This window comes from Arvicanthis niloticus, chromosome 2 (genome assembly GCF_011762505.2).
Source record: "Arvicanthis niloticus isolate mArvNil1 chromosome 2, mArvNil1.pat.X, whole genome shotgun sequence".
NCBI classification, from domain to species: Eukaryota; Metazoa; Chordata; class Mammalia; order Rodentia; family Muridae; genus Arvicanthis; species Arvicanthis niloticus.
This window is the reverse complement of record NC_047659.1, coordinates 29,815,315-29,825,220: the sequence shown is the minus strand read 5'-3', so window position 1 is coordinate 29,825,220 and position 9,906 is coordinate 29,815,315. Positions and strand designations below refer to the sequence as shown.

General features: G+C 43.0%; 1 protein-coding gene across 3 annotated transcripts in view; it reads left to right on the top strand.

Moving 5' to 3' along the window:
• Positions 1–5,364: 5,364 nt before the first annotated feature.
• The window catches only part of Stam2 (signal transducing adaptor molecule 2), a 48,073-nt gene continuing 43,531 nt past the window's right edge, over positions 5,365–9,906 (top strand). Inside the window, exons 1-2 of one of the 3 annotated variants that reach the window (XM_076928744.1) lie at positions 5,825–5,945; positions 7,328–7,431. Coding sequence is in view for 2 of the 3 variants with exons in the window: in XM_076928743.1 (XP_076784858.1) it covers positions 8,774–8,897 (124 nt within the window). In the remaining variant the exon portion in view is untranslated. Of the gene's footprint in view, positions 5,946–7,327; positions 7,432–8,623; positions 8,898–9,906 lie in introns of those variants that run through there. The other 2 variants (XM_034494858.1, XM_076928743.1) reach the window with 2 other exon arrangements.

Sequence of the window (9,906 nt, the reverse complement as noted above, 5' to 3'; positions counted from 1 at the left end):
GACATGTTGATGTTGTTAAAGAAAAGCTTTAACACGATGGGCAGGAATAAAAAAGTATTCCCAGGACAAAAAAGGCTAGCATGATCAAGCTATATATGCCATTTTTGAAGCTTGACCAAAATAGAAATACTGACCTCAGGCCATGGGCAATTTTATCTGCTGTATCTACTGCATCAATGCTCAGCAGAGCAGCATCCTTGAAATTCATAAGCTACTTATGTATCGTTAAAACTTTATGCATAGGTGAAAGGGAAGGATCTACTTACTAGCACAAGGCATGATCCCAATCAGGTATTAAATATGGGGAAGAGGGCATGTTTGTGCTTTTTCTGCAGGAAGCTGAAGGAGCATGGTGGTCACCAGAGCAATAAGTGAGACATTTGTCCTAGCTGATGCTAGGACAAAGAATGATGGTGACCTGAGCTTGCTGAGTTCCCTGACAATGGTGACTGGGAAGCTGTATTGGATATAAGTTCCTGACCCACCATTGCTTACCTATACCCCTGATGGGACAAGCTGCCTTGCCTCAAGTTCTTAGACCTTGTGGAACAGAGAATCAAAAAGAGAAGTTAAAATGCCTCTTTTATTGTTATTAAATATGACCAGTTATTCAGACTCAATCATGGACTGGTCTAGAAATCAATCCAATATTGGAAATAACAGTCTTCATTTGGAAGTCTGGTTCTGCACATTTTCAGAGACTTATATGGAAATTAGCTGCAGTTTTCTATGATGTTATGTTAGCAAGAGATAAAGTTGGAGCAGGATCTGGATTTAGCACAGGTGTTAGCACATGTGTTGAGGCTTTTTAAATTGTCAAGTTAAACATATTTTTTGTTTCTTCTACAGTATTTAATGTAAGTTGCATTGATTGTACACCTTCCAATTGTGTTTGTGTTTTGAAATCCAGCATGTCAATTATGGAGGTCTATCAACCAGCTTTTGTTTTAGTGCCCTGAGTATCACAGAACCTTGGTATTCTAAAAATAGCTTGCAAGTACTGGAAGAAATGAGGCAGGCTTTAAGCAGAAGCAAGAGGGTAGTGGGCTTGATTATTGTTGGTATAACAGATTTAATTACATTAATTGCTAGCACCACTACTTCTGCAATTGCTTTGACACAAGAAGTTAAGACAGCTACTTTTGTTAATCATTTAGCAAAAAATGTTACTAATGTGTTGAATATACAAGAGGATTTAGACAGGCATTTGGAAGAATGGATTGATGCTCTTTATCCTATTCAAATTACTGGAAGGAGGTTCAGAATTTAAGGGAAAGGAGGCATCTTGAGTGTCATGCCAAATACCACTGGGTTCATGTTAGTTCTAAAATTTACAGTGGTAGTCATTATAATTAGAAAAAAGTTTAAAGACACTTGCAGTGTATTTGGCATAATTCTAACACCTCTCTGGATGTTTTAATGATTCAGAGAACTATTTCTAAACAAGTCCACGTTCTCCTTTGCTCTATTAACCTTTCCTTTCCACTACCTCTGGTGGGTGGTGGGCTAGAAGGGAGGTTAAAGCATTTAAAATCCCTTGTTAAGGTAGAGCTTGAAAAATATAAGCCTACATTCAAAGCAATCGTTTTTATGTACTAGAATTACCCACCCCTTGTTCACGGCCTTGTTCATGAAGCACACCTGTGGCCTTACCCTTGGACCTGACCTCAAATGAATGTTTTCTTTGACCATTAGTTTGTTCCAAGCCAATTTTTCTTCCTAGTGTAATGTATGCACCTACAATGTATGGAAGCTCACTCCTCATGCAGCCTTTACTCTTCTACAAGGGAGAGAGGCACATATGGCTTTTGATTCTAAATTTAAACTTTCTACTGTCTTAACTTCTTAAAATTATTTCAATCAAATTAGAAATTCTATAAAACCATTAATTTGTCTAAACAGCATTATTTCACTAAAGTTCATCTTCATGTTAATCTGCAGGAAATGTGCCCAATAGGATGGGCTAATGCCCAGGAATCAATTATAACAGATTATAGGCAGAAAGGGACTTCCTTTGTCCCATCTCAGCATATCAGAAAAATAACGAATACAGCAATGGTAAACAGGGGAAGGCATAGCAGTAACAATCCTCGGACCAAGCTTCCAGGGCCATGCCTTTCCATGATTTACCCATCGCTGCACACAAAACGATGTGCAGTCTCCAGGAAGCTCAGCTGTCCACTGCAGCTCCTCCTACATGTGTCTGCCAATTTACTATACCAGTCACTAATTCTCTGTGGATATTTACATTTAATAAGATGAAGCCCATTTATATAAGTTTCTGATGAGGAAGGAATGAGACTGTAGAATGCAGAAGGAACTCTCTGGATGGATAAGCTTTATTTAGGACTTTGAGCTGACAGATTTCCTTGATGTTGTGAATGCAAGCGATCTACTTCACCTAGCTAGAAGACAATGGCCTCCTCTGCCACGCAGAAATCACACCTGAGAACGCTGTCCTTCTAATATGCTCCTTCCTCTTTAAAGATTTAGCATACCACCTTTGGTTTTTCTTCACCAACAAGTAGACTCAACTTTGTCACAATATGTCTGGAAAACAGTGTTTCTATTGTGGAGTTATAAGGGTAACTCAGAAAGTGTGTGTTGGCAGAATCAGAACATACCTGAAGATGGATCTTAGTGCATATGTGAGTAAGTGGCCTAAGGTAAAGGTATTGCGTTTGTTGATTGTAAACCCAAGTAACCCAGAAAAACACAAAAACTGGATTTATCTGAAATTGATCATATTTCCTGTTGCCATGGAGATAAGTATGCAAGAGACTGCATTAAGAAAAATGAGCCAGTCAAATTGCTTTGCACACCAGAATTTGCAAGCTATCTCAGACATACCTTTTAAATGCTCAATGTTTTCCATAGGTGAAGTAACAAAACCCAAGTGTCCTCTTGTGGCTTAACACAGGGGTTGCTCCTGTTCTTAATTAGGGGAACTAACTGACTAGGTATGTACGCCTGCACATAAATACAGACACTAGAGCATGCTCACCATAAAACAGCAGGCGCAAGGAGCCTCTAACATGATATTTTCAAAGGCTATCCCTCAACCCTTTGCTTTTAACACAAGTACTTTAAAGTTATCTCGTGTAGTCTTTGAGTGCTTTGATAGCAACCTAACTGTTTGGGACTCCTTATTCACATGTGTATTGATATCATATTATATCCCAAAATATCCCCATTACCCAAATATCCCTAAATGAATGCCATGTGTCTTATATGCCAGAATTAAAAATGAACAGGTTCTGCCAAATTTCTAGGTAACTTGTTTTCCATTCTAACACTGGAGATTAATCCTAGTAAGTGCCCAAACATATCCTGAATGCTCTAGATTAAGATGCTTTAAAAAAAAAAAAAAAACCTAAATTAACCTGCAAGTGTTTCCATCTCATTTGTGAACCTAACTTTACAGTAGATAATGTGTTCAATTCAGATGAGTTCACACAGGAAGAATGGATCATCATCTCCTTATACTAGAGGTTGGAAAATAATTCCTGCTTGTTTAAAATGTGGATTTGTAGGGTAATCCTCCACTACACAGTGATTTGAGACCAGCCTGGGCTACAGAAGATGCTATCTCAAAACTGAAACAAGAATCCATATATAAATAATTAAACGTTAAAGTAATTCTCAAAATTTTAAAAAAATATCACTGAAAAACTCCAATTCTTAGGAGGGCTCATACGTCAACAAATGGCTGAAACTGACTAGTAACTGCCAGCTTTAGTTTAAAAATACTTAACTACTTGAGACGGGGTCTCACTATGTAGCCCTGTTTGGTCTGTAGTCTATATAGGTGGATGACTATATAGATCCACCTGCCTGTACCACCATGCCTGGCTTAAAAAAATCTTTTAAACTAAAAACAGAAATTATAAGTGTTTATGATATGTGTGAGTTGGAGGGTTTGTGTTCAGGATACTGCGTAAGGGTGGGGGCAAAGGACACCTTTCCGGAGTTCATTCCTTCCATCCTAGCTTCTGGGTATTGAACATCACTCTTTGGGCTTGGGCTACAAGGGCTTTTACAGCCAAGCCATTTCGTTGGCTCAAGGTGCCAGCTTTAGAAGTGTTTTTCAATTCAGAAGTCAGGGCTACATTCTAAAAGTACTTATTGAGCACCTTCTTGCCAGATACTGTTTTTTTTTTTTTTTAGATCCTGGGTTCATATAGTGAACAAAACTCGTGGAATTTATATTCTAATGAATACAGATAGTGAAAGGGTTAAAATTTTTCAAAACCTCCTAGTAGACTGAACAGAACCAAGAGTGCAGGTCAGCTTGGTCGTGAGCTCTGTGTTTCAGGAACTTGGCTGACCATAAGATAGATGGTTGATTATGAATAGGCTCTTAGAGAATAGCCTATACAAAATGTTCCCCATGACTGTTCCTTGTACCCTGTCACAAACTGAATAATGGGCTGGGACTTTCCACAGGTACTTTCTAATAACCCTCCTTTACTCCCCCTGGGTTGTGGTTTGCCCCCTGAGTTGTGGTTTTTGACTTTAAATTCTGTCTCCAAAACCCCGGGGTCAGACCCCACTGCCCCTGTGTGGGTCATGGGTCTTGACCTCAGTATACTAATTGAAATATACCTCTTGCTGATTGCATCAAGTTCGGCGTCTTGTGAGTTAATGAGTGGCCATGAATTCCCGAGGCTTGGGTGAGGTCCTCCCTTCTTGGGGGCCTTACAATAGCACAATTAGCTGTAGCTTAGACAGTGATAAATGATATGAACAGATATCAAGCAGGGTGGAGAAGTACAGGGCAATGTATTGTAGGAAGAGTGTTTGCACACTTAGACTCATTTAAATGCCTAGCTAGATCCGGTGGGAACCCAGGTTTATGACTCTTATAAATAACCAAGTCATTATAAATGTTTATGCATTATAGTGCTTGAATGTACTTCACTCATCTTTGAAGATTATTCAGCGATCCGTCTGCCTCTGCCTACCACGTGCTGAGATTAATGGCGTGGGCCACAACGCCAGGCATTAGATTTTTAATTTTATGTGTCTGCATGTGGGTATGGGACGATGATGAGTGTAGATGCCTACGGAAGCCAGAAGAGGGTGTCAGGTTCCTTGGAACTAAGCATTACGGGCTGCTCTAAACCCTACCACCGGGAGGTTACGGAAACCTAAGCAGCAAGCTCTCTTAATTGTTGAGCCACGTCTCTAGCCCCTTCACCCGTCTTTATATTCCATGGTCCAAACTGTGTTTTCATGTAGGAGAAATGAGAAGCAAAGAGTCTTTCTGCAACCGCTTTCCTGAGTGACTATTTCGGCTTGCTTAACCGAGGGATCCTAAGAGCATCTGCAACCCAGAGGCTCTGTTTCCATAGCAACCAAGACGCGGAGCCGGCGCGGGGTCCAAGTAGCAAGACCTGACCTGGTACCCAGGAAGTACTCGGGTAAAGAGAAGAGCTGCTGTCACAGCCTGAGGCGGAGGAAACGACATTCCGGAGCCACGCACCCAGCCTCGCCTCTCTGGATCTGCCAGCTCTTCGGCCTCCCGCGTCGCCAGCTGCCACAACTTCCGGCCTCGGAGCCCCTCCCCCTCGGCTCCGTGGCTCTCTCGGGTCCTCACCGCGGAAAGGTGACTGTGGCGGCTGCCGTGCCTGATCAGGCATCGGACCAGGGACTACCGCGTCTTTGGGACAGCAGTGAGGCCACTACGAGGTGGTAGCTCTCAGCCAAGCGTCGTGCGGTCCCACCGGCGGGGCTGGAGCAGCGGCGGCCGGGCGCGGGGTACGCAGGCGCGCGCGGGGCAGGCAGGGCGGCGGAAGTGAAGGCACGGCTCGGCCAAGGCGTCTAGGAAGCCGCGGCGGGTCGCCCAGTGAGGGCAGTCGGAGCCCCGCCAGACGGTCGGGATTCAGCTCCGGTTGTCGGCGCGATGCCTCTGTTCACTGCCAACCCGTTCGAGCAAGATGTGGGTGAGTGCGGTGCCTGGCGTGCTGTGTGCAGGGCAAAGTGGGCGGCGGCCCCGATGGCTAGAAACCCCGGCGGAGAGCGAAGGGGCGGCGCCGCTCTCGACGGCGGGCGGGGGGCGGGCAGCCTCGGTGCGTCTCTGCCTGGGCCAAATCCTGTCTGATCTCGAGATTGGGGTACCGAGCAGGGTTGTCCCGTCACCCAGAACAGGAGTGGGGAAAAGCCAGGTTCGTTGGAAGCTTAAGTTGTTGATACAAACTTCCTGCTTTCTCCCGAGCTCGTTAACACCCTTCCCTTTAGAAAAAGGTGCAGTAGTTTGCTGCCCAGGGCAGTCTCGAACTTGAGACCTAGACTTACCCGGTTTAACTCGCGTTGTTTCCGTAAGCACACATCTAAGCCCTGGTGGTTGCAGTTTCAGTATTTATTGACTGTTTTGAAGGTGCTGCGAGAATGAAAAGGAAAACTCCCAGAATCTTTAAATAGCCCAGAACAACCCATGTTTGTTGGAGTCAAACTTTACTCTGGTAGCGCATGTCTTTCAGAATGAGAAAAAAAGATGGATGGAGCACAGCTTAAGCATAATATAAACAGTAAAAGCACGGGCTGGCACCATTTTTGTAGCAGTAGTTAACAGGCTCCTAGCGAGGTTTTAGGGTTTAGAAATTTCCAGCCAAACAAAATGCTATGCATTTTAGCAGTGAGGCACCAGTTTGTTCAGTTAAAATTTCTGTTCAGTTAAGAAAAGACTAGAAAGTGCTTCATCTTATTATAAACCTCAAAATCATGTTCAAATCAAGTGTCTAATTATATAGGAAGCATGTTGAGGCTTAGTCACTGTTTAAGGAATAATTAATTGTTCTTTTTGTAACAATACCTATGTGAGACATTGCACTTCTTAATTTTTATTAAATTAACCGAGTTTTGAGACAAGAGTGGAGTCTCTGTATAGTCTAGGCTGTCTTCAAATTCCTAAAACCTCGGTCTTAGTATTGAGAATTCTGGGATGCCAGGTATGGGTGGGCCTCCACTTTGATTGAGACCTGCGCTTCTTACTGTGACTGTAAACACTTTGATTTTGCTCTAATGAAATGAGTGTAAAAAAGCCAAATAGAAGAGGTTATTTTATTTTTTTTCTTTATTAGTTTTTTATTTACATGTGTGGGTGTTTTGCCTACATGTTATATTTGTCACTTGTATGCAGTGCATGAGGAGGTCAGAAGACAGTGTCAAATCACCTGTCACTGGAGTTAAGAACAGTTGTGAGCCACTGTGTGGGTGCTGGGAAGAGCAGGAAGGAGCAGGGAGTGGTCTTAACTGAGCCAGCTCTCCAGCCCAAGACAGATTATTTAAAATATAAAACCTATGAACTTTATTTGTTTATTTTTAGGGTTTCTCTGTGTAGTCCTGCCTGTCCTCGTATACTCGGTAGATCAGGTTGTCCTTGACTTCAGAGATCTGCTTGCCTTTGCCTCCCAAGTGTTGGGGTTAAAGGTAGGTGCTACCACGCCCAGTTTAAAACCTGTAAACTCTTTCTTCAAGAACAAATTTCTTAGAAGCCTGCTGTTTTCAAATTGAAAACTTTTTTTGGTATCAATATTATGAGTTGGTCTACCCAGTTTCTGAAATCTTTGCATCATAGCTTAGTGTCGTTTTCTTTTTCTTTTTTTTTCTTTTGTTGTTTTTTTTTTTTTTTTTTTTGTTTTTGTTTTTGTTTTCTTTTTGAGACAAGGTTCTCTGTGTAGCCCTGGCTGTCCGGGAACTCACTCTGTAGACCAGGCTGGCCTTGAACTCAGAGATCCGCCTGCCTCTGCCTCCTGAGTGCTGGGATTAAAGGCGTGTGCCACCACCGCCTGGCTTAGTGTGGTTTTCTTAGGTTCTGATCTTCAGACAGAAACAAACAAACAACAAACACAAAAATCTCATGTAGATTATTTTATGGGCTATGAAATGGGTTGAGGCCTACTTAGACGAATGCAACTAGAAGAAAAAAAATGGAGTGAAATTCTAAGGAGCTCAGATTGCTCTGATACAAGTATCAGGAAATTATCTGTTGTATTTTTTCAGACCTTAAGGACTCTTAATGTGAAAGAGTTAAATAATGCAAAGCAAGTCATTAGCTGATTGAGCATTTTACAGTAATATTCCATGTCTTTTTTTTGTAGCATTATCTTTATTACTGTAGTATGTGTAGGTTACCCGTGTTCACTCTTCATTCAACAGAAACATCTGGGATGATTACTGTGGATCAGGCATTGTATTGTGTTTTACAGAGACAAAAATCAATACACAGATTGAGTTCTTGCTCACAAGACACTCAAGCCTAAGGGAGGATACATGCTCAAGTAGATGGTTGTACTGTAATGCCGTTAATGAGGCTTGATAGATATGGGGAATACGGAAGATGGTATCTATCACCCCTTTTGCCTAAAAGTTATCAGTCGCCTCTGAAGGCAAGACAAGAACAGTCAGGTAGGCAGTTCCCAAAGTAAAGGTCGCCATTGTTCTTTCCTTCCCTCACTCCCTGACAGCATTGACAGTCACGTCTTACATTATGTACAATAGAGCACGCCCTGGGGGTTTCCAAGGAGGGAAAGTAAACATGGAGGACTTGGGAAGACAGAGTGGCTGGTGTTAAAAGGAGCCAATATTGGCATGGCGTGTAGACCCCCCTCCCTTTTTGCAGCAATCCCCAGAGAGGCAGCTGCCAAAATGAAGTTCAGTCCCTCTGTGACTTCTGACTGACTGCAGCAAGCATGGGAAAGGCACTTCAGTGCGCCATCTTACATTCGGAGGAAGCTCGTGTTTCCTGAGGCAGAAGGATAAAGCTCGGTGTATGCACGGCCGAAGGGATGATGAAGTTCAGGTTATACGAGGACAGCACAAAGGTCAGCAGATTGGCAGAGTGGTCCAGGTGTGCAGCAAGAAGCGTGAATCTCCTCCATTGAGTGGGAAAGAAGGTGAATAGCACAACTGTCCGAGTCGTCCCAGCAAGGTGGTTATCACCAGGCTCAAGCTGGAAAAAGTCTGCAGAAACATAAAATCAAAACGAAAATCCTGCAACAGAAAGCCAGGTTTAGCCAAATAGGAAAGGAGAAGGGCAAATTCAGGGAAGAAAATGCAGGGATAGAGGAACTTCATATACAACCTAATTTAACGACAGCTTAAATACGGAAGGGTGGGTGTGTGCTATTTGCTTAGAGTCAGTGCCAGCCTTGTCACCTTTGGCTCAGAGTCGTTGCTTGGCTGTTCTGTGCCCTAACTCCACTGCTTGTTGCTGTACTTTTCCCCTCTGTCTAATAGTCTGTGCTCTGGGATGTTTATCATTCATTGCTGTCTTTAAAGTTGACATTTTACTGCATGTTTGGATGTACATGTGCCACAGGGAACATGTGGCAGAGGACGTTCCTTGTTGAGGTAGAGTCTCTTGTTTCTACCTTGCTGTGCTCTCCTAGGTGGCCAGTGAGCTTCTGAGTTCCTGGGACAGTTCTCCAAAGGAGTGCTGGGTTGTGTACCACTGCATCCGGTCCTCAGGCTTGCCAGGCAACTGTTTTTATCTGCTGAGCCATCTTTCTGGCCATTATTTATTTTATTCTTGAGATGGGGTCATAATATGTGTCTTGGTCTGCCCTGGAACTCCCATGTAGCCTTGCCTGGCCTTGAACTCGAGATCTTGTCTTAGCTTTCTGAATGCTGGGTACTCAGGTATATGCCATCATGCCTGACTATAAATATTTGTCTTTTCATTTGCCATCTGTACCCATTCTGACGGATACCTGTGTTTGTACCCCAGAAAGCTAGATTCTAATCCTATTCCAGAAAAGTGTCTTCTGAGAAGCAGGATTGATAGGTGACTTCCCCTCCTTTGGCTTTTGTTGCCATAAGACCTTGATAAAAAGTAACTTGGGGCTTTCAGTCAATACTCCAACAGAAGTTTGTAAGGATCCTTGTTGTAAAAATAGAAGCATT